The sequence below is a fragment of the Capricornis sumatraensis genome, chromosome 5 (assembly GCF_032405125.1).
Source record: "Capricornis sumatraensis isolate serow.1 chromosome 5, serow.2, whole genome shotgun sequence".
In the NCBI taxonomy this organism is placed as follows: Eukaryota; Metazoa; Chordata; class Mammalia; order Artiodactyla; family Bovidae; genus Capricornis; species Capricornis sumatraensis.
Window position 1 is genome coordinate 55,755,056 of NC_091073.1, and position 26,070 is coordinate 55,781,125.

The 26,070-nt window shown below is 36.2% G+C and overlaps 1 protein-coding gene across 1 annotated transcript in view; it reads right to left on the reverse strand.

The window, feature by feature from the left end:
- Positions 1 to 26,070, reverse strand: part of CFTR (CF transmembrane conductance regulator) — a 181,023-nt gene that overhangs the window by 117,646 nt on the left and 37,307 nt on the right. Inside the window, exons 5-10 of the mRNA XM_068972401.1 lie at positions 16,405 to 16,620; positions 12,578 to 12,667; positions 11,529 to 11,692; positions 10,296 to 10,421; positions 6,992 to 7,238; positions 5,567 to 5,659 (exon numbers count right to left, since the gene is read on the reverse strand). Of these exons, the coding sequence (XP_068828502.1) occupies positions 5,567 to 5,659; positions 6,992 to 7,238; positions 10,296 to 10,421; positions 11,529 to 11,692; positions 12,578 to 12,667; positions 16,405 to 16,620 (936 nt within the window). The remainder of the gene's footprint in view (positions 1 to 5,566; positions 5,660 to 6,991; positions 7,239 to 10,295; positions 10,422 to 11,528; positions 11,693 to 12,577; positions 12,668 to 16,404; positions 16,621 to 26,070) is intronic.

Here is a 26,070-nt window from a genome sequence, read left to right on the forward strand (position 1 = left end):
AAGCAATTAAGGTTTAAGACTACTGCTTGAATTCTTATGAGATGGATGGCTAACATCTCTTTCAGTCATCAAATAACTAAAAGCAAAGTTTTAAGAAGTAGGCAATGGAAATTCTTCAAATGAGACAAAGGCATTTTTTATTCTATTATTAACTTATTTATCTAATAGATATTTATTGAGCATCACCTCTATATTAAAGACCACTTCAAAAGTCTTACATAGGAGGATAACAAATGGGCAGATATTAATATTGCAACGTGTTTAGTGCTACAATGGAAAACTCACACTAAGTCCTATAGGAGCACATTACATAAAGCAAGTTACTCAGTCTGGAGCTTGTCCAATTAATTCACCCAGTATTAGTCTATGAAGGATATAGGTGGTATTTCACAAAACCAAGAAATAGTATAGGCATTCCAGGAAGAAGGACCTGCATGCATGATGATTTAGCCTTGAAAGGACAACATACACCTCAGGAGCGGTGAGTGACTAGGTGAATGTATATAGTAAGATGACAAAGGATATCCTCGATAAACTGGGCAGTGCAGACTGTTAAGGGGCTCATGTTCCATGCTTAGAAATAGGACTTTTATCCAATAAACACTTGGACCAATGGAAGGTTGCTTTTACTTTAATTTACCTTAATTTTAACTCCTGATTACAGAAGTCAAAACTTACTTCAGAAAATTTGGAAAACAGATAAAAGTAGCAAGAAGAAAAGAGAAATCAGCTGTAGCCTTAACACTGAGAAGAAATCATGTTTAACATTTCAGTGAGATCCCTCCACTCCTTTGCATATATGTAAAATCATATATAATTTTACAGCATTAAGGAAAAATAATACATGAGCTTTGTGATCCTCTTTTTCTGACTTACAATATAAATCATAAATATTTTCACATACCATTAAACACTCTTTTTAATATAATTTGAAGTTGCAGGATAGTATTGAAGAGAATGGATAAACTATAAATATTAATAGTTCTCATTTTTTATGTTATATGACTTTCTTTTTAACTTAATAATTCTGTGATGTGTGTACTTTGCTATAAATCTTGGAACAAACCTCTGGTTTTTTTAGTATAAATTTCTACAAGGGAAATTTCCAGAGCAAAGGTACAGCAAACATTCCAAGTCTTTGGAAAAGCAGTTTCAAATTCTCTTCCATCAAGGTATGAGAGTGCTAGATTCCAGGAACCATCATCAACAATGTTGATTTCTGATTTGGGATTTATTTTGTTTTGTTCTATTTTTTCATGTTTTATAAGTGAAAATGGAATCTCAGTATTGATCTTATTCTTATTTATTTGATCCCTACTATAGCTGAACACTTTCTGTGTTTATAAGTTCCCTGTAGTTGTGAGAGAAATGATTACGGTATCCTTTATCTTTATTTCAGTATCTGTCTCATCTTCTCAACTAGCTGCATGTAAAGTGAAGTCGCTCAGTCGTGTCTCTTTGCGACCCCATGGACTGTAGCCTACCAGGCTTCTACGTCCATGGGATTTTCCAGGCAAGAGTACTGGAGTGGGTTGCCATTTCCTTCTCCAGGAAAGCTTCCCAACCCAGGGATTGAACCTGGGTCTCCTGCATTGTAGGCAGATGCTTTACCATCTGAGCCACATAAATTATGACATTCTGAGCTTTAGGCTCCTGGACTGTTGAGGATCTTAAGTGAAATAATATAGATGAAAGTATCTTGTATACAGTAAAGCAGTAGTCCATTTTTTTTCATTAGACACAGGAGAGTGAGTAGAAAAAACATTTAGAGTCAGACGCCTAGGCTGACTTTATGTCCTAACCAGTTGTATAATCTTGTTCTAGTTACTTAAATTCCCTAAAGCTCAGCTTCCTGATATATAAATAGAAATTGTTCCTACTCACAGGTGCGAAGTGAGGGAGGAGTCATATATAATTTATCAGGGACATGCCTCTTGAGTCACTGGTGAATGGTGAAATCATCAAATGAAGCAGAGAAGACACTGGAAGAAGTGGGTTTATGAAGCTTGGGAAGTGATGAATGTGAAGTGTTTGAGGACCTTGCAGGGAATTTGGAAATAATGTATGAAGTTCAGGAAAGGAACTGGGGCTGAAGACTTGCCTTTGAGAGTCATCAGCACATAGACGTCAGTTGAGCCTGGGTGAGTCACCCACAGAGACCATGAAATACCAGGAGGCGGTGGGGACCCTGTGGCCGACCGCCTCTTAAGAGGCAGGCAGCCAAGACTGAGAAGTCATGGCTGGAATATAAGATTACATGGAAAGAGTGGCTCACTAAAGCTAAGTTAAATAAATATTTCAAAAGAACAGTTTTTAATGCATTGGTAAAGACAGAATCCAGATTGCAGAAGGCAAAAGTCAAAAGATGAGGAAGTAAGAACAGTTTTAATAGCAAAGGGAAGGAGAATGATAAGGCTTGGATGATGGGGTTCAGGGGGGGCAAAAGTCAGAGAAGAAATTTCTTTAACTTGAAAATATTCAGATATTAAAAGAAGTCAGTTGAAAAAAAAAGGAATTGAGCTTCTAGAGAGAGAATAATTGCCGGCCCCATGTCCTGAGAAGATGAAGCAAGATAACAACAGTTCAGTTAAGGGCAGGGGGAAGCATACATCCTTCTCTTAGACAAGATAGGAGAAAATAATAATCTCAAGCGTGAAGAAAGAAGCTGTAAACATTCATACGTGATGCTCTATATTTTATAGCATCTATATATTTTCTCTCTATATTACAGAAGTCAAGGCCATCTGCTGGGGGTGAGCAGATCCTGGGAGAGATTGGGAGTTTCAGGGAACTGGTAAAAATCTGGAATAGCTTTTAGGGAAATAGTAAATAAAATTAAGTAAAGACAAAAACATTTCCCAAGAAAGTTTACAGGCCCATTTGAAGTTGAAACAGTAACTGTATAAAACTTATAACTGACTAGAGTATTTTATTTTCCCAGATAGCATTCCCTTCATCAAAGCTGTCAAGTGAATGCCTTATAGCAAACGATTCAGTGAAAAGAAAAGGGGATTCTTTAGGGTTTTCTATGTAGAGGATCATGTCATCTGCAAACAGTGAGAGTTTTACTTCTTCTTTTCCAATTTGGATTCCTTTTATTTCTTTTTCTGCTACAGCAACTATGGAGAACAGTGTGGAGATTCCTTAAAAAACTGGAAATAGAACTGCCTTATGACCCAGCAATCCCACTGCTGGGCATACACACCAAGGAAACCAGAATTGAAAGAGACACATGTACCCCAATGTTCATCGCAGCACTGTTTATAATAGCCAGGACATGGAAGCAACCTAGATGTCCATCAGCAGATGAATGGATAAGAAAGCTGTGGTACATATACACAATGGAGTATTACTCAGCCATTAAAAAGAATACATTTGAATCAGTTCTAATGAGGTGGATAAAACTGGAACCGATTATACAGAGTGAAGTAAGCCAGAAAGAAAAACACCAATACAGTATACTAATGCATATATATGGAATTTAGAAAGATGGTAACAATAACCCTGTATGCGAGACAGCAAAAAAGACACACATGTATAGAACAGTCTTTTGGACTCTGTGGGAGAGGGAGAGGGTGGAATGATTTGGGAGAATGGCACTGAAACATATATAACATCATATAAGAAACAAATCGCCAGTCCAGGTTCGATGCAGGATACAGGATGCTCGGGGCTGGTGCACTGGGATGACCCAGAGGGATGGTATGGGTATGGGGATGGTATGGAGGTGGGAGGGGGGTTCAGGATTGAGAACATCTTTACACCTATGGCGGATTCGTGTTGATGTATGGCAAAACCAATACAATATTGTAAAGTAAAAAAAAAAATAGCAATAATAATAATAAAATAAAATCTAAAAAATAGAAAAGGAGATTGAGGGTGCTGCTGTAGGAACGACTGAAGTGACTGATGGAAGTTAAACCAGGAGGAGTCCAAAAGGGAGAACTAAGGAGACTAGAAATCTTCATGAAATTGGAAGGCAGTAAAGGTGGGATTGAGAGACTGAGAGAGCTAGGATTAGGAAATTCTAAACTGAGAAAGAGATTCCAGAGCAGGACATTTCCAAAGTGGAGTAAGTCTCGGCACTCACCAAGCTCAGCATATGAGCATGAGAGGAAGCTTCTGAAGAAGTAACTGTAAATAGAAGTTCTGAGGACAATATTGGAAGGATTTCTCATGTGAGTGCTGAAGTCTTAGACACAATGAGAGAGGTTTAACCAGCACCACTGTCCTGGGTAAATATCATCAAGGAGTGTCCAGAATTTGCTAGGTGACGGTGAGAGTCTAGAGGATGAGGATACAGCCAGATGAAAGGCAATGGTTCAGTGAAAGGGTTGTAGACCATGACATGTGGTCCAAAACCTAGCTTCATCCCTTGCCTGGTACATGAGCTAAGCCAGGTCCTATAACCTTCCTAAGCCTCCATTCCCGTATCAGCAAAATGGAAATATTAAGATTACATCATAGGAATGTTGTAAGAAATAAGACAAAACATGTGAAGTGCTTATCTAGTACCTGGCACATAGTAAGGGCTCAAGCATGGTATCTATTTTATTAGATGAAAGGAGAATGAGATGGAGATTAGAAAAACAATTGTCTGTATCACCAAAATTCTTGCTTTTCTTTATGTCTAGAAGGGCATTTGAAATTCCTAAAATCAAATAAGTAAAATCAATCTAATCCACACACTTCCCCATAATTTTTCTAGGCAGATAAAGAATTATTCTCTTACCTCTATCTTAAAAAAAGAATTACAGTGACGCCCTTAGGGTCAACTTACTTATATAAATAAAACCAGTTTAAGATATTGCGAAATATGTGGAAATAGGACATTGCTTTCATAATGCCTATGTTTACTCAACAGAAAAAAAGTGATAAGGAAAGAGGAACTCCACTGGTATTCTCTATAATCAAATATTAGTCCTTTAGAAGCTGAAAAATCATTAATAACATTTTTTCTGACCATGAGAAATGAGAATTTTTAATAGTGAATTAAAATAAGTGAAAATAGTAGAAAACAATCCATAGGTCTATCCCATATACATCTTTATGTTTATTGGTATCTGCAAACCACGTTGGACTAGAACTTGAGATCACAGAGCACAGCATTTACTGAGGAACTATTATGTGTATGGTACTATGCTGAATACTTCCCATCAGTTATCTCAGTCAATCTTCACAACAACCTTGCAAGGTATATGTTAATATTCCCACTTTACAGATGAAGAACCAGAGGTTCCACAAAATTTAGTAACTTGCACTAGAAGTAAATGGTAGAACCAGTACTCAATTCCAGCTCAATTTGGCTCCAAAACCTATGAGCACTGCATTACTTCCTAATTTATTATATGAAACAAATTACATGACTTGGAAAAACATGAAGAGGCCTGTCTGTCATATTTAATATTCCTGGGCCTCTACCTCTTAAACTACAAAATAAGTGGAGTGATTCCTCTTTCAGTTCTAACAATTCTGTCATCATTCTAAGTTTATTGCCCATTAAGATGAAAACCAGAATCACGAATAAGAAAAGCTTAAATATTTAGAACAAACAAAAAATTCTGACCTCCTCCCAGAAGGCTGTTACATTCTCCATCACTACATCTGTAGTTGTCAAGTTATATTCCAATGTCTTATATTCTTGCTTTTGTAAGAAATCCTGTTTATAAAAGAAAGCAAAAACATATTATAGAACTAGGATAGTGTTAATACATTATTACATCTTTTTAAACTCTAATAAGTGCTACATTTTCTATTTTATGAATTATATTAGAAATTTTTCCTAAAAAATAATTTTATATGTGTTCTAAAGTTAATTGTCAAGTACTAGGATTTATTATAAATGCATTCTTTAAATATGTGACATTTTATAGAACTTATTTATACATTAACTTTTAACATACCACTGACTCATCCTTGTACTAGATGACATGTTAACCTTAGTAATGAGTTTATAAAGCACACCTGAACTACTGACTGCCTCAATTCAACACTGAGAGAGAGAAACCTAGTATTTTCATCTTTATAGCATCCTCCTTTTATTAGGTCCATGGTCCACCATTGACAGACTCTGATAGCGGTTTAGTTGCTAGGTCTTGTCCCACTCTTGCGACCCCATGGACTGTAGCCTGCCAGGCTCCTCTGTCCATGGGATTTTCCAGGCAAGAATTCTGGAATAGTTTGCCATTTCCTTCACCAGGGGAGTCTTCCTGACCCTGCGATCAAGCCCGGGTCTCCTGCACTGCAGGCAGATTCTTTACCGAGGTACCAGGGAAGTCAAACTCTGGCCTGTGTTAAATAATGGCAGAACTACCTTAAAGTGGCTCACCCTTCACCCTCATTTTTTTAAACTTATGACACAGTGATTTATTTTCTGGATTAAATACTTAAATATATATCAAAACAGCATAATAAAACATTTTGAATTGTGTATTAATTCTAAAAATTATAACCACATCCAAGTTCCTGGTGGTGATTCTGTTAGCTTGGCATAAATTGAGTCTAATTCCCTTAAGGACTTTAGAACTTCTCTTCAAAATTAACAGCTACGTCAGCATGCTGAGATTTTAAGGTAATTATTGTGGCATACAATGTCATTCTCATCCATCATACTGTTCAGAAAAATACTTGGAAAAGTTTAAGGTAAACATTCCTAGCATTAGCTAGAAAATTTTATAACTTCCTGATGAACCTGCCACCATGATTTTGCACATTTGCCAAGTTCATTAGAACTACTGATTGATTACTTGAATAATAATCTCCAGAAAACAGTAACAATATTTTCTTCAATTTCTCTAAAATCTCATGGGCTTTCATTTTATTTCACTAGGCTTTACAAGGCTCGTTGGACCACATATAGACATCAAGAGAGGAAATACTGTGCATCAAACAGGTCCAAGGCCAAGAATTCATCTCTAGAGAGTTTGCTCATGACAAAAGTTCTAAACTGTTCTAAATTCATTGAGTCAGAAGACCCATTTTGGTACACTACCTGTATTTTGTTTATTGCTCCAAGAGAATCATACCAAGTTTGTACTGCCCAGGGGAACTGCCGAGTAACTGCCATGCGCAAAACGATGCAGAATGAGATGGTTGTGAATATTTTTCGAAGGATGATTCCTTTGAGCAGTGCATAAGGAAGCACAGATAAAAATACCACAAAGAACCCTGAGAAGAAGAAGGCTGAGCTATTGAGGTATCTCACATAGGCTGCCTTCCGGGTAAGTTTCAGTTCTGTTCTAAAAAAAAAAAAAACAAAAACAAAAAAAACAAATAGTAAGATTTGGGGTGCTTATATACTTTCCAAAATATCAGGCATCTTGGAATAAAAAATCTGCACATACACTCTCAAAAGCTTTCTCTCTGCTTTCTGATTCTGGTTCTACCCTAGATGAGCTGTGTGATATTGAGCAAGTTATTTAGCCTCTCTCGGCCTCAGTTATCTTTTCTAAAAGAGGGGTGGATGACAATGAATATACCAGCATAAAATACCTATAAATATTATTTTTAAATAATCTCAATAATTAGATTGCTTTTATATCTTCATTTACATCATTATTAATTTATAGATTAATGAAACTAGTAATTTTTTATTGATTGGTGTTTTAAGTATTTAAGTACAGATATGAGAATAATATTGAAAGACTTATAGAAGGAAAAGGCAATTCTGGGATTCCCTAATGGATTGTCAGCATTTTAGAAGTTCTGGATTGGCTTTGGAGAACCTTGAAAATAACATATGAGCCAAAGAGGAGTGGTTCTCAAGGCTTAGCACAAGTAAAAATCACCTGAGAAACTTTTTAAAATGCAGTGTATCAAGATCACCATTCAGAGATACTGAGTCTGCAGTAGTCCTCCAGAATCTGCTTTTTAAAAAAGATTGCTGCCAGTAAATCTTGGAAAATTACAAGAGAATAGATATTGCATCCACCCTCTCTCCTTTCAGAATAATTATTTGCAATCATACTTTGTTTTAGTCTGAACTGAAAATGTGAACTATTTTTTCAACACAAACAGAAGAGGTTTAAATGCACCAACAGGCAGAAAGCAAGGGAGTGCAGAGCTGGCAAGAACAGAGGACAATGCTTCCTTCAACCTTCATCCCACTCTCACAAGATCATCAAAACTGGAATCACTTGTGATCCTTCTGTTCAGCTCTTGTGAGGGAAAGAGCAGAGATGAGACAGACAAGTAGAGCATGCTGGTGGGAGGGAGCGCTAGCTGTGCCTGGCATTTGGGTGCTAGTTCCACATGCTTGTACAACTCAGAAGAGTTCTCATTCTCAAGTGGTAGAATGCAGATGAAATTTTTTTTTCAAGGCTGAAAAAAAATGTAATCCTCAGCACTCTGATGAAGAAAATGAAGTTCAGTGCTCCCAACCTACACTGTGATTCCCAGTCTAATGTGGTTTAGCTTACCTATTTTAATTATTTGGCATTAAAGGCAGATTATGATTTTGGAATCTAACTGGGGTGTGACTCAGCTCTGCTGGTTATAGCTATGCCATCTTAAGCAAGTTGCTCTTCCCTCTGTTCCTACAGAATCCACATCTACAGAAGAGAAATGTTACATCTCCCTTGTGGAGTTGTCGCCACAATAAATGACAACACAGGAACTTGCACTTAGAACTTATGTGTCTCTCTAATCTTCAACTGAAAGAAGAATACTGTTGGCTAGGCTTATATTTTCTTAATGCTAGAAAACACTGATTACCAAAATGTTAATAAATTTGTCAAACTGTCATTGTATATTATAAACAGTTGAGGAAAATGAAGGAATGATACTACAAGAAAAGAATAACAGGCTCAAGAACATGTATAGATAGAAGAATCACCCAGAAAGCTGCTGCTAAGTCGCTTTAGTCATGTCCAACTCTTCGCGACCCCATGGACTGCAGCCTACCAGGCTCCTCCACCCATGGGATTTTCCAAGCAAGAGTACTGGAGTGGGTTGCCATTGCCTTACTCCCCATAATAACAACACTAACACTTTGAGTCATAAAAACATTTTATCTTATTATGATTTAAAAAAAACCTGAAAGTGGCTTTATTACCAGAGAGCAGTAAAGAAGTAGATTTTCAGGGAGCACTGCATAGCCTTTTACCCAGTTCATCAGTGACCCTTGAGAGCTAACTCAGTTGTTAAAGAGAAAAATTTCAACCAACTAAGCAGGATCTTTATGGATGTTTCCGGAAAGAAAACATAATTCCTTTCCTGGATTCGTCTTGAAAGGCATAATAAAAACAGGTGACCAATCATGTTTGGGCAATAAATAGTCTTTTACTCTTTCTATTTACATGGCAAAGGACTTACCATTTCAGCATCTTTTTTGTTGTTCCAATCACACACCTGCAGCTCAGTTACCACTGTCTACTGGACTCCGCAGCCTGAATCCCTGATAATCACACTCATATCATCTAAAATGGAACTCTTCTTTTTAGTATCTTTTCTTCCTATGAAACTCTCATGAGCTAATTCATTCTGAAATTATTTGCCCTTTAACAGAAGATCTATGCCCACTGAGTCTCCTAGAACCCTTTTTTAAATTGCAATTTGTAGAACATGGAACTTGACTAAAGAAAAATGGTCTTAGAGCTACAGAAATACCTTGGTTTATATCATGTCCAAAATTTTCTCAGCAACAGTGTCCCAGTCTGTGCTGTATTTTTTGCTGGCTATAATCTTTACTAACCAGTGAAAGAAAGGTTATCTGAGGCAAAACAAAATCAGAGATCAAAATGGGTGCCAAGTACTGATTCTACTTCAGGTGGCGGCTTTTGATTTTTCAAGTGGAGGGTTTATAGAACACAATTTATAGATATTACCCTGGCATTGCTCTTAAGTAAAGGAAGAACAAACATATTTTAAACAAACAGAAGGGGGTTTTTTGGTTTGCTTTTCATGAGCCATAACATATAAATTAAGGAAGTTGTAATACTAGCGAATCATTTATTTGGTTCAGAGTTGTATTATTTTTACTCGAGCAGTTCTATTTTAGGTTTCAGTCTCTAGCATCATGATCATTAGTTTAGTCTATTAAGCAGCTGTAAACACAAATAGGCAGTTCTTTTGTAAGATATCTGTGTAGTGCAAAAATAGCTCACCTATGTAAAATGACAGTCCCATGAAAATGACATTACACCACTAACACATGAATATTGATATAACTTAACACAATTATTTGGTTGTCAAAAATTTCAAATATGAGCTGAAGTCCACTGTGACATACTCATTTTAAATTTATTAAACCTTAATTGACTAATTTAACTGACATTAACATTTTTGGAATGACTTACTGTCTTAGGTTTTCAATTATTTTTTCCATTGCTTCTTCCCAGCAGTATGCCTTAACCGATTGGATATTTTCAATCATTTCTGACGTTATCACCAGTCTTTCATTGATCTTTCCAGCTCTCTGATCTCTGTAAATTATTTCATCCACAAATCAAATACTTAGTAAAAATAAGTCAAACTGCCCACTAAGAACTGCCCAAGCTTTTAAGAAAAGCCACATTTCTTTTATTAAACAGATGGATGTTTATTTTATTATCAAATACACAGTAACAAAAATAGTAAGTATCAATCAGTAAATGCCTCCCATGTGCAGACACATGTATTAGATGCATGTCATATACTATGCCTAATCCTCTGAGGGAGGTGATTATTTCATTTTAAAAACTGAAAAAACCAGAAACACAAAGGTTGAAGCAGCTTGACACAGGTCGTATGTCTAGTAAGGTGCAAAGTGGGATTCAAACTAAGAACTATTTGACTCCAAAATTTGAACACTTTCTATCATACTCTAGCTGGCAAACTCCAGAAGTCCTCTTTCATAAGCAGTGATTGGTATCACTGAATCATTCAGTAATAAAAAGCCACTAAGGCTGTGCTGTGATGATTCATGAATCAGAGTAGAAAAAGCTTATGAACTTTACCTAAAATGTATGCTTTCCCTCCCATTCACATAACTGTTTTATCCATTGTACCTAAATCTCTGATGTGCAAAAAAGCAAAATGGATGGTAACATACTTATAAAGAAATTCTATAGACTGGCAAGCTAAAAAATGTACCATTGATATAGAAAGTATTATTTATATCAAGGTCCCCAAACTCCGGGATCTAATGTCTGATGATCTGAGGTGGAGCTGATACAATAATAACAGAAATGAAGTACACAATAAATGTAATGTGCTTGAATCATCCTGAAACCATCCCCTCCCCCAGTCCATGGAAAAATTGTCTTCCACGAAACCAGTCTCTGGTGCCAAAATGGTTGGGGACCGCTGATAACATTATGAAAATATGCCTTTTTGTGACACCTAGTAAGAAAATCATGGTTCAGTACATAGAGAAGTTCTGGTGGGCTAGTATGTCATACACTCTGACTTATCCTCCTGACAGCGTAAGGGAAATGATTATTTCATTTCAAAGATGAAAAAACCAGAAACAGTGGCAGAAGCAGCTTGACATAGGTCATATAACTAGTAAGAATGCAATCTGTGTTTCACACTATTTAAAGAGTTTCTACCTGTACTTCATCATCATTTTCCCTAACCCGGCTTGAAGAAGGGCAAGGACTACGAGGAAAGCAAGCCCACAGAAGGTGAAGGCCTGCAACAAGTCCCAGAGCAGCCCCATCAGCAGTGTCACTTGCAGAGGAGCAATCCACACAAAATGTGCCAGTGCAAGTCCCTGAAAAATAAAATCACAGTGAAAACCATGGACATGTTATCCTCCACCCCAAAACAAAGAGAAAATCAAGAATAGAAGAAAGAAATCAAGCACAGTGAGCTCATACAATCATGGTTCTGAATGCACTAAAATCTAGGTATTCATTATATGGAGCACACAGCAATGTGCTTAAACATTCTCCACAGAGACTAGGATTTCCCCCAAAACTAACTGCAAGTCACTGTGATTTTTTCCAGTGGATATGTGTGGTGATTGGCTATCTTAAGTACCATGTCTGGAATTCTTTAAGTAACTTATTCCTCTGTGACTAAAGCAAGAGCCATGACATAGAACATGAAAGACAAGACTCTGCTGAATTTCAGTCTATACCATTGCACACCCCTATTATCCGACCAAATACTCAGAAAACATCATGCACACTCAATTCACAGTAAATTGCTTAGCACCTGCTGAGAGTTCGATAGCATGCTAAATACTAGAAATGCAAAGACAAATACATTATGTATAAAATACATAATCTGTCCTCAAGGACCCTGAATTTTATTGTGACAGAAGACAGCCCTAAACAAGAATTTTTCAGAGTATCATACTCAGCCAAAGTAAATAACTGACTTAAAGCATTAAAATGAAACAAGATCTGATAAGGATTTAATTTTGAAAAACCACACCAAATAAAAAGCCAGCAGAGGTGCCCTTGAGTTGTCTAGTTCTGTGAGATACCAAAATGGCACTCTGCTACACAACTTAGCCTTCTCGGTTTTCAGAAATAGGGAAGCTAGGAATGCTTATGATGTAACCACTCATTAGTTATCTGACCCAGAAAATCTCTGGGGTTGTATGATTTATAACAAAGGTGCATAAAAGAGTGAATCAGTAGGTACATACTTCATCAAATTTGTTCAGGTTGTTCGAAAGGAGACTAACAAGTTGTCCAATACTTATTTTATCCAGAACACGGCTTGATAGCTTCAAAGTCTAAAAGGAAATGGGAACTTAAATGATGTTACTGCACAGTAGACATATTTATAAGCATGTTATAATACAGCTGAGGAATTGGGTAACTATGCATGCCTTTTTTAAGTAAACCTAATAAAATTATCTTATGTTCATTTAATTTAGTATCTTCTCAGATTTATAAATGTTTCTCTTTACAACTAATATTATAATGGCATGCCTCTACTTACATTATTTAACAGTAGCTAGAGAGGGTTAACAATTGTTTCTAGTCCAAAATGGGAAAAATATTGTACTTATATATTCATTTATATACTGCAGAGGTTTGCTTGTTGTTTTTTTATTTTTGTTTTTGTTTTATTACAGATGGAACTAAAGGCAAGTGAAATTTGAGATTAAAACCTTGGTCTCATGGGGAATTATATTCAATATCTTGTAATAACCTATAGTGGAAAAGAATCAGGAAGAAAAAAGATATATATATATATATCTGCATCACTTTGCTGTATTCCTGAAACCAACATAATAATATAAGCCAATATATTCAATAAAATTTTTAAAAATAAAATCTTGGCCTTAAATTTTTCATGTACTCTATGGTGACTATTGAATAAAATTACAGTTAAAGTCAATACAAGTATATTATAAATAATTATTAATAATTGCTTGAAAGATTACATTAACAACAAAAAATTCTTAAATTTTACAACGAAAAATACATCCATATAGACAAAACAGGATTATTAAGCAGATAAACTAATTATTATTATGAGAGATCACAGGCACACTTCACCTACAAAATTTAATAAGAATTGGCTTTGACTGAAGAGTACCCATTTGACATTTGCTTCAACTGACTCTCTCACACATGTATTGAGCACTTAGATACAAATCACTGTATCCAGGGTTTCAGGGATTATTATTAGTTATTAAACAAAATTACTACCTCAAGACACCTAACAAATACATAACTAAATATGATAAACTAGTTAAAGGGAGTGGAATATAACAGGGTGGTTAGAGCAAGTTCACATATCTGGTTATAAAAATCTGTAAATATTTCACTGAGGGAGAATTTAAGATGGTGTGGAATAATAGATAGTGTTTAGATAAGCACAGATGAAGAAAGAATAAAGCAGTGAACTCCAAATGCTGTTACAGTAGTATGTGGGGGGCAGGGTCCATTGAGCTAGATGATACATGATTTAGTAACATACTCAGTCTCAGGCGACCTGAATTCTATAGTGCTTAACATGGAATGTACATGCACAATACTCAGTGAATATCTATTCATTATATAGTTATCTTTCTCAAAATTCACAGGCAAAGTTCAACCTAGTTTGCATTTAGATTCATTATTTAAAATCTAATTTGAATGTATCATGTTGCAGAGTTTGGAACAAAGAAGATGATGCTCTATGACAAAATCTATAATAATCTGGGAAGAATCAGTGGCTGCCTGCCACATGGGTGAAACTGGTCAGATAAGGCACTAGTTAACGTTAGTGACCAAACCACAGCTGCATGGAGATGCAATTGTATTCTTAGATGATGATGTCAATGCAGGTCAGTAGGTATGGCTAGAGGGGTAAAGCAAACTAGGTAAGAACACATATAAACAATGTTCAGAAAGGACAGACATAGCTTCCAACTTTTCATTAATGCATCCTGGGTTTGAAGGAACATATATTGCTGTATTTGTGCTAAACATAATATAAGAACTAATCCACAAACTCAACAACTCTTTGCCCTCCCTTCCTCTTTAGCCCCCAGTGCTTCATGTCTCTCTTTCTATGTAACCCAATTTGACTTGCAACATTATTTCAGTGCTTATGTTCTCTAGTAATTGGAAAACCCTTAACTTCAAGGGGGAAGCCCAGGTGGCGCAGTTGTAAAGAATCTGCCTGCCAATGAAGAAGACATGAGATGTGGGCTTGATCCCTGGGTTGGGAAGATCCCCTAGATAGGAAATGGCAACCCACTTCAGTATTCTTGCCTGGAAAACTCCATGGACAGTGGAGTCTGGCAGGCCAATGGGGTTGGACATGACTTTAAGGATTGTGACTTTTCCAGTTTAGAAATTTTGAAGCAGTTCTTGCACAGTGTTCAATACTTTTTAGGCCTTTAGTTTATCAAAATATTTTATTTATAAAATAGGAATAATAGTTTCGACCATATAGAGTTTTGAGGAGGATCAAATGAAATGATATACCTAAATCACTTAGAAGTTTGTCATGAACATCAGTTATCATTATAATAATTGCTTTTATAAATACTTTTAAACTGGATTCAACTTTCTTTAATATGTATCTTGTCTAAATTCTATCTTCTAAATGATACCTAATAATTTATTCACTTACATAAAATTTCTGGATCGAGATAAGATTTTTATTGATTTATCACCCATGCTTTCCTGGTACTTGTGAACTGATGAGATTGCAGTTGGGGTGATTTGGTTAAACTGTGGACTCGGTTTTTCACTTGGGCTTTTTAAACACTAATATATAACTATCAAGATTTTACAACACCACTGACCTTGCATGTATATTATGGAAATGTTAATGGGTTATTTGTAGAGGGAATGTCAGGCCCACAGCTCTTATAAGGCAAATATATAAAGTTTTTATATTTGGGGAAGAAGAAAGAGAAGAAGGGTAAAGAAAATAACCAAAATAACCAACAACTATCTATTAAAAAAAAAAGAAATCTTTAATCTTGGTAAATCAAAGAGTCACACATAAATCAGGTTGGTGAAAGCACATGTCATTGTGTCACTAAGATGACCTTAAAATGTGTTTGTAAGGTAAGAAAGTCCTTTTTTTTTCCCACTGTGATGCATGGCATGCAGGGTCTCAGTTCCTCAACCAGGGATCAAACCCGGGCCCCACGCAGTGGAAGTGCAGAATCTTAACCACTGGATCACCAGGGAAGGCCTGGTAAGACAGTCTTAATTTGAATCCATCCAAAGTATGGTTTAGCAACTTGAGCTTTTGACTTGACAATGCATACGGAAAAGTAGAAAAGGTCCTTATGGTTGCCATGTATGTGTTATTCCAAAATTTTTAATTTCCAAGACTTAGGATGACAAAAATCTAACTCAGAATAAGGCAGTGGATACTATCATTGTGTCATAACTAGTTAAAAATAGAGCTAAGTCATGTCCAACTCTTGTGATCCCATGAACTATAGCCTGCCAGGCTCCTCTGTCAATGGGATTCTCCAGGCAAGAATACTGGATTGGGTTGCCATTCCCTTCTTCATGGGAACTTCCCAAACCAGGAATTGAACCCATGTCTCCCTCATTGCAGGTAGATGCTTAACTGACTGAGCTATGGAGGAAGCCCCCATAACAAGTTAAGGTAGAAATATCAATTGCTTGCTTTATCAATAACAATTACACACTATATTCTTGTTATTGCACATAAAGACACATAGCATTTTACCATAAGATGATATTTTATCAATGACTTTTATGCACACAGCAAGAATCATTTCAACAGGGAGCCATGGATTCCAAAAACTGATGATATGGAAAAAACAAAACTGAAGTCTAAAATACAGACAGTTTACAGAATTACTCAATAATTACTAGTTGAAGGGAAGTATCAAGGAAAAATTAGAAATATTCATTATTGCTGCCATTTACTTCACAGCCCTACAAAACTGATTTTAGCATTTATCCCTTACTTGTACTAGTGTAGCATTTAAAACACGATGCTACTAACAAGTAGCATAAAGACTGTGCAAGGAAGTATTACCTTCTTATAAATCAAACTAAACATAGCTATTCTCATCTGCATTCCAATGTGATGGAGACCAAAAATGGCTGGGTGCAGGAGCAGCGTCCTCACGATAAAGAGAAGGCATAGGCCTATGCCTAAGTAAATGGCAATGGAGCGTTCCACCTTGTTATCTGGGTCATAGGAAGCTATGATTCTTCCCAGTAAGAGAGGCTGGACTGCTTTGGTGACTTCCTGCAGAAGATGGAAAACAGAAAAATGAAATTTTATTTTTCTTTCATAAAATGTCCTCACAATTTCAACACAAGCAGTTTCATCTTTACAGGAGGATTTAAAATGGGCTTACACAGCAGGCCATGCCATACGCGAAACTCTTGATGTCCTTTGTAATATCTTTACACTATGAAATGAGACTTTATTTAGGTTTTAGCAAAAATCATTTGGAAACATTTACGTATGAGGTGTTTTCTTTTTTTTTTTTTACTAAAAGTATATAGCAGCCATAAAGTAAAGGTGAAATTTCTGAAATAGAGTATTAATTGGTAACATCTACATTGCACTTAACAATTTATAAAATATTTTTCATTTGATTTTTATGACAACTTCAGGAATCAAAGTAGGCATTATTAGTTTCACAGTGCAGATGAAAAAATTGAAGCCAAATAGACCAAGTGATTGACGTAATTTCAAAATAGAACTCTCAAAAGCACTTTGAGTGATAGAATGAACACCAGAATAAACAGCTTCTTGAGACAACCACATAAAGGGGAGCTGGCAACAGGAGGGAGGAACAAAAAGGCACTGGTGCTATTTACAGTCCAATGTTGTATCCTTCCCAGTCTGGGATAGGTGGTGACTTTAAGGAAGAAGTGTGTCAAAAAATTGCAGCCTCAGGCCAGTTTCCAACAATTCATCAAGGGCTCAAAGGTCTGTGAGTTAACAAGAAAGAAAAGAAAGTGAAGTCTCTCAGTCGTGTCCGACTCTTTGCGACCCCATTGGACTGTAGCCCACCAGGCTCCTCTGTCCATGGGATTCTCCAGGCAAGAATACTGGAGTGGGTTGCCATTTCCTTCTCCAGGGATCTTCCCAACCCAGGGATACAATCTGGGTCTCCCGCATTGCAGGCAGACGCTTTATCCTCTGAGCCACCAGGGAAGCACAGGATGACTTAACAAGGGAAGACCAAAGCTGTGTTTCCAAATTCACTTCATCTGACCCTCAACTGAACCACTGAATCAAACTCTTCATCAAATCATTACCACTTTGCCTGGATATGTAAGAACAGATTTGAACACATGGATTTGAATCCAGACGGTCTAAGTCTTAACCATCTTGCTAAATTGCCTTCAAAAGAAAGACATAATCCCTGTTTCATGGTGGTTTAGAGAAACGGTGATCTGAGGCTAAATCTTGCCTGGAAATAATGTTATGCTAATTGAGTCCATTTCAAATGTATATTTTCAACCAGACAGCCCCTCCCCCCATTTTGCCTAGCATTACTCTCCCTCAGCCCATAATTTGCTCCACCCACCCCCGTCTTCTACATTGTCTTTTCTAAACCTCAGTGCCCAACCCCATCAGCCCTCTTCTTCTCAATAGGTAAAGTGCTTTTCTATAACCACGTCACCCCCACAAGCTATAAGCCACAGTGCCATCATTGACTGACTACAGGCTTTGTGTAGCTACTCATTCAATACTTGGTATTCAGTACCACATTTCAAATTAACTATGTAGACCAAGGTTCTGAATGTAAGAAAAGGTTCATACTTTTTAAAAAAGTTTCCAAACTAATCACAAACATGGACTATTAGAGTTCTCTCATCTCATATAGCCACATTTTAATATAAGTTTGAATTGTACCAAACAGACAGGTACTAAAAAAAATAAACAACCAAACATGCTAACAACCTACCCAGATAAACCAGGTAAATAGTTGGCCATATCTACTGAAGAGTCTATTTATCTTCCCAGGTGGCTCAGTGGTAAAGAAGCCACCTGCCAACACAGGAGGCATAAGAGACGTCGAGAAGATCCCCTGGAGAAGGAAATGCAGCCCACTCCAGTATTCTTGCCTGGGAAATCCCATGGACAGAGGAGCCTGGTGGGCTGCAGTCCTTGGGGTCACAAAAGAGACAGGACTTAGCAACTGAGCGCACATGCATACAGAAGAGTACCTTTTTTCTAAAAAGTAAATCAGTGCAGAAATTACTGCTTGTTGGCATGTACCATTTTATACATGCTTTGTACTTTTGTTACACGTATATTCATTTTCACAATATATAGAATTGTTTCTGAGGCTGTAGCTTTATGTAAATGGTATCATATTGTGCTGCTTGCAACTTTCTTTTAACTTTTTAGACACAGTTGTGTTTCTGACATGTAGTCCCAATGATACTTGTATATCTACCTCATTTATTATAAGTGCTGTTCACATGACATCCTGTGAATAAATCAGGATAACTGCCCCATTACCTATGCTGGGGAAGATGGGCTGTTCCCATTCCTAAACTATTAAATCTGTGCAAGTGCTGCCCTGGCTGTTTCTATTAAGTTCTATAGATTCATTTCAAACTTTCTCTAGAATAGATCATTTATTTCAAAATAATTCCTTAAACTATGAAAATGTACAGTCAACATGAACCTTAGATTTGAAACTACATGGATAAATATATCCACAATACAAATATAATTTTCATAGTATGCTTATAGTGGCACTATTTCATCCTCAAACTTAATTTTACATCAATATTTTATCCTAGAATTTTTCCATATTATATCTATGTTTTCATAGACAAATGTCAATGCCACATCTATACTGATTTATTTTTCCATTAATATTAGGTTTGCATTTGGTTAAAATGCTCTCTTGATTGCAGTCAAGAGGACTGAACTCATATGTGCCACCCATGTTGGATATACTGTGTGTGGCCATGAAGCAGAGAATAAGTTGGGAACGTTACCAGACATACCAGATAAAATTACTGTTCACTATAAGACTTTAGCCAGAAGACTATGATGTGTGACAACTTTTCATGAATCCAGCTGCTTGTATCATAATTAGCATAATAACTTTCCTCCTTTTTCCAGGACTAGTAGACACTATTATCAAATATAGAACTACTGATAAAAACCACAATGCATATTTCTAAGGAGTGACTCTTATCTATGGAATGCTAAAAAAGAATATTCTGAGGGAAAAGAGAAATATTTTAGTAATTGAGCTGTACATAGAATTTTTAGTTAGAAATATAAGGGTTTACGTAAGTTTTCTCCTACTGAGTAATCTGAACTAAAGTCCCTGCCACTGTTATCACCATTATATTTTTCCATAACCTGTCACCTCACAACAGAACTATTTGCAGAATTGGAATTCAGTTGCAACTTAAATAAGACTTTGTTAATCTGATTCAGATACCTATTCTGCAGGCTGTATGACTGAATTAATTAGCTGTCACCTTGCCTCAAACAAAAAGAGAATATATTCATCCTTTGAACAGTGGCTATTCCACAATGACATTGGTAGCATTAATCTGGAAGGGTACATGTTCACAGAAAAAAGAAAAGAAAAATGCAGAAAAATTTTGGTAGAGAAAATTTTAATAATTGGACCATCTGCCAACAGCAAAACAAACTTCACTGCAACATGGAACCCATCAACATTCAAGGACAAAATCAGCACTCCAGACCCCTCCTCCTATAGTTCTCCATGCTCTGTTTTAAGCAGCATGTTCTCTAATATTTATAATGAAAGCACTTACAGGCATCACCTGCTTTTATTATTTGGAAGGGAAAACAATGGTAACTGATACCTAGGCTTAATCTATGTGTGCAGTCCTTTAAAAAACCATCCTGGTAATGACTGGGAGAAACACAGTCCTCTGTTCTCTTACTTTGTGAAAGCTGTGTGAACCCTGTTGCCAGACTATTTTCATTACACAAGAAAAGTCCCAATTTGCCACCATATAAAATAGTGCAAGCCAATTGAGGCTTAAATGTAACGAGGTAGAATGCAAATTTATTTAAAATTTGATAAAATATTTTATTTTTAATCAGACACAAATCAAGATGAAATTAAGAGTTCACTTAGATAATGGAAGAAGCCTGATACCAATCTTTAAGTCAGCATGACAAGGCAATAAACACTGATGTGAGAGTCATGAAATCCAAGTTCGTATCCCAGCATGTTACCTACACTCTGTGTCACCTTAGTCACTTCCCTCCTCTTGACACTTTCCTCACTCATAAACTAAGTGGTGGAGCAAGCTTATCTTAAAGATCCCCTCCAGAGCGAATATCTCAGATTATATGACCTGAGTCCAGGGAATCCCATGGCAGAGGCTGAGGATTCCCTGGACAATTGTCTAGCACACATCCTGACATTGCTATGTGTGTTTTCTACTCAGAGGGATGCAGGTCTAAATAGTGTGAGTTCAGAAGACCATCTGGGCAGAGGGGAGTCAAGTTAGAGAACGGCACAAGTGACTACCTTCCTGCTGGGAATATATTTAGATTAGCCTCCCAAGAAAAAATTAGGAAGCCTGAAAATACCTCCTGGGAAATACATCTGGTCTTTCCTGGGATCCTCTAGACCTCAGCTTAAATGAACTGTAGTTGAGTCTGAATCCTTTAACCATTTTGTTCTATCTGCATACCTAGGACAGCGTCAGATGTTTCTAGAGATACAAATGTCTGCTGGATAGTTAAACCAAGAAAGAAAGTTCAGGTGAAAATAGAAAACTTGGTTCATGATTGCAATTATATTAAATTAATTAATCCAAAGATTACTTTAAAAATTATAATTGCAAATCCAAAGCATAGTTTCTAATACCAGAGGAATCAGTTGAAAAACCTCTAAGGTTACATTGTTTTCTATAGTGTGCAGTCAGTAAAATCATTATCATCTCAACTTGCTTTATAGATATTTTATGTATCTTAATCCCAGAAATGTAGAAATAAAAAAACAGAAATTATACAAAATAAGAAAATAGATTCCCAGATACCAAGAGTAATAATTAAGTAAGCATCCCATTTCTAGTAACAATACAATAAATGATACATTGCAAATACCAATAATTAATATATACATATCTTAAAATATATTCTAAAAAACATTACTAAGACATATTTTTAAAGTCTTAAACAAAAGGAGAGGCTGTAAACTTTCTAAAAAGAAAAAATGAATATTACAAAGCTAACATTCTCTTTCAAGTTATTGTATAAGATTAATACAATCTTCATCAGAATTCCTAGTGGATATTTGGGCATGAACCATAAGAGCAGGGACTGTCAGCTTTTCCGAGAGTCCCAACATCATGCACCATACCTAGCACAGAATATCCATTCAACAAATACTTGAATCAATGGATAAAATGATTCAAAATTTTATTTGGAAAAAAACAAGAGACTAACCAAAAACATTTGGGGAATAAGAATAATGTGTGAGAAGATCTACATTACTGGGTATTAAATTATATTATACAGCTCTAGACTGCAAGGAGATCCAACCAGTCCATTCTGAAGGAGATCAGCCCTGGGATTTCTTTGGAAGGAATGATGCTAAAGCTGAAACTCCAGTACTTTGGCCACCTCATGCGAAGAGTTGACTCATTGGAAAAGACTCTGATGCTGGGAGGGATTGAGGGCAGGAGGAGAAGGGGACAACAGAGGATGAGATGGCTAGATGGCATCACTGACTCGATGAACATGAGTCTGAGTGAACTCCGGGAGTTGGTGGTGGACAGGGAGGCCTGGGTTGCTGCGATTTATGGGGTCGCAAAGAGTCGGACACGACTGAGCGACTGAACTGAACTGAACTGAATAGTTTGCGGAATGACAAAGAAATAGACTGATTTGTCTGGAATGTTCAAGAAAAGGTCCAAGTACAGACAGCAATTTTATATGTAATAAAATGTCATTTTATTTCAGTGCAGAAAGTGCAATAAACGATGGAGACACTCATACTCATTTTTTTTAAATTAGATTTCTATCTCAGACATGGGCTTCTCTGGTGGCTCAGACAATAAAGAATCTGCCTGCAATGCTGCAGTCCCAGGTTCAATTCCTGGATCAGGAAGATGCCCTGGAGAAGGGAATGGCTATCACTCTAGCATTCTTGCCTGAAGGATTCCATGGACAGCGGAGCCTGGCAGGCTATAGTCCATGGGATCACAAAGAGTCAGACACAACTGAGCAACTAGCACTTTCACCTTCATTTCATACATACATCCAAATAAGTTCAAATGGATTCAATAATTACACATAAAAGATGAAAATTTAAAAAAAAAAAAGAAATATGCACTTACTACTTTGGGTAGAGAAGATTTTTTAAATGTCAAATGCCAAAGACAGAAAACAAACCTAAAACAAAAAGTACAGGTATGGGCAGCAAATTTTTAAAAACTAAACTTCTGATCATTAAGAAAATATAAAATTAACAAAACTCACTAGAAACAAATAACAGGCTAAGGAAAATAGCCTTTCAAAAAGCAATAAGAAAATAAAAATAAACAAAGAACATTAAAAGGCAATGTATACCCCTCAAAAGCATGTATATATAAATGCTTAATACATGTGCATGCATGTTAAGTCATTACAGTCATGTCTGACTCTTTGAGACCCCATGGCCTATAACCTGCCAGGCTCCTCTGTCCATAAAAACTGTTTAAACACACTAGGAGACAAAAATAATTCAAATTAAAATGATAATACACTCTTTTACAATTTGGAAATGTTTTTAAAATTATAATACCTATTGTTAGGACTGAATTTTCACACTTTAGTATAAGGAAAGTAAATTAATATATCTTTTCTGGAAGGCAATTGGAAAATCTACTAAAATTTAGCTTTTAAAGAGATGTGCATTGAAAGATTATTTATAACAGTGAAAAATTGGAGGCAATCTAAATATTCAATGATGAGGAACTGATAAATTATGGTACAGCCACATGAGTCACTAAGCATTAAAATGACTTGGTAGAAAAGTATCTAATGGTATGAAAAGGCATTCATAATTCATTAAGAGAGGTAAATTTATAATACATTATTTAAAGTAATGATTCACATCCCTTCATTAAGCATATATACTCTCATGGGAAAAAGTTGGAATGATAAGCATCAAGTTTATCAATAATTATCTGATCATTTTCTTAATCATAAAAACATTCAAAATTAATAAACTTTAGATAGAAAGTTGTATATAATTTATGATAGTAAGTGATAAAAAGAAAACACACATACAAAAAAAAATGGAAGCGTAAACACACAGGCAGGGATACACCCAGATTTTACCATAAAATACAAACAGTACTGGCTTACATACCAAAGGAAAGGCTTATGATTTGAGAGAGTAAACAAAAGTGTTAGATTTTTATTTATCTTGATACACTACAGTCTGATGGAAATTTTTGACTTTATACTAATTGCTAAACAAAATTTTACATATTTGACATAGAAAATAAAACCTACCCATTGTCCCAACTATTCAGTTTTTGCAAAAATGTATGCACACCACACCAAGAACAGAATTCAAAAGTATCATCATAGTATCTGTCTACCCTGAATCATGTTTTTAGATTCAACGCCTAATTGAAAATGTTTTGCTTTTGGTATTTTCCTTTGAGTGTTTATTGATTTAATAACTATTACTAGCAATGTCTTTACTAGAAATCTAAGCTTTGTTCTTCATGTTCTATAAGAACATGTTCCTGGACTTGCTGATATAGTAGCAAGAGTAGGCTTAATTCAGAAAATGGAATACTAGAAGATATGTTAAAATATAATTTCTGAAGTAATAGCTAGATTCTAGGTATTTTTCTATGCTCTAGAAATATGAAATTGGTACTCTAAGACTTGCTTCTAGAGTATAGAAAAATAAGTAAATGCAAATAATAGGAGTATTTGTAAAGGTTGGTATAGACTATATTTAATGATACAGTAATAGGTAACACTTATGAAGCCCTTTCCTTGTACCAAGATCTACTCTACATGCTTAACTTTAATTTTCACAATAGTTCTATGAAGTAGGAGCTATTATTGTCTCCATTTACAATTTTAAAAAACTGAGACAAACAGTCTAAATAACTTGTCCAGTGTCAGACAGCTAGCAAGTGGTTAAAACTAGGATTCAAACCAGTTTGGTAACAGAGCTTCAGCTCTTATTTATAACTTTATATCAAAATGAAAACTGTTGTAACATGACCTGGTTTTCCCCAAGTTGATCATCAGTACAAGCATTGTGATTTGTTCAACATCAAACTACCAAATCAACTTATGGTAATATCACTGCAATTTAAAATAAGTACCATTTTTCTAGGCCCCATATGATAGACACATAATTTAAAAGTTAAAAGGAATCATAGAAACTGTACACGATCACCACATCAGACTCATGAGTCACCACTGGATACTGGTTAACTAGAAGACATAAAGAGGCCCCAAGCTCACAGCAAGAATGAGGAAACTGGGCCACCAGTCCCAAAAGAGTTGGACATGACTTAGTAACTAAACAACAGTAAACATGCAGTTTAAGCTGTAAGTACAATACATGATCACGGACAATTCCTCATTTATAAATCAACTTTATTCTAAAGATTCACATGTGAGAACAGATGCATTCTGCCCCAGAGACAATATCCTATGAGACATGGTGTTGGATTCCTAAATTCGCCTTTAAAAGCACATGCAATGCTAAATGCTTGTGCAGCAACTTTGTGTTCAATAGTACTGTAAAAGCCTAACCAACCCACATAATATTGTTTTTAACAGAAAGAGATTGGATCATCTCTCCACGCAATCTTGAGAGTCCCTCCTAGCCATACCTTTGCCCTTTCCATGCACTGTCATCTACTCTCCAGCAGAGTCTTGAGAGAGAGTACCAGAGTAAGACACAGAAAGTTAATAGTTAACATTGGGACTTTGAAACAAACCCTTAGCCACATTTAACCTCAGTGGGATTCCTGTCCCTTTCACTCAGGGACTCCTTGGCCATGATAAGTCCACTTAGTTCTTTTCTCACAACTGTAACTTCTAACTAGCCTTTCTCTTCTTCTATGACCCTGCAAGTCCCTGCTACTCAAAGTACAGTGCTAGGAAAAGAGCATCTTCACCTGGGAGCTTTTGTTTTTCTTTTTTTAATTTTTATTGGTATAGAGTTGATTTATATTATAGTGTTACTTTCTTGTGAAGTGAAATGAAGTCGCTCAGTCATGTCTGACTCTTTGCAAACCCATGGACTGTAGCCTACCAGGCGCCTCAGCCCATGGAATTTTCCAGGCAAGAGTACTGGAGTGAGTTGCCATTTCCTTCTCCAGGGAATCTTCCCAACCCAGGGACTGAACCTGGGTATCCCGCATTGCAGGCAGATGGCTATACTGTCTGAGCCATCAGGGAAGCCCTTTATTTTAGAGATGCAGAATCTTAGGTTCAACTCAGAAACTTCTGAGTCAGAATCTATATTTTAGCCAGGTGGGAGGAGCTGCTGCCTAGTATGTATATAAAAGTTTGAGAAACATTGTCCTTCTGTCATTAAGGGAGCTAATAATTATTTCTATGTTTAAAATTTTTTGATATCATCATTTAAAAAATTCAACTAAAAAGTTCCAAGAGTACCACCCCCACCCCCCATATCCTCACCTTAGATTCTAACGAAAGTCAGGTGCATTCAATGAAAATGTTCACGCCAGTCTA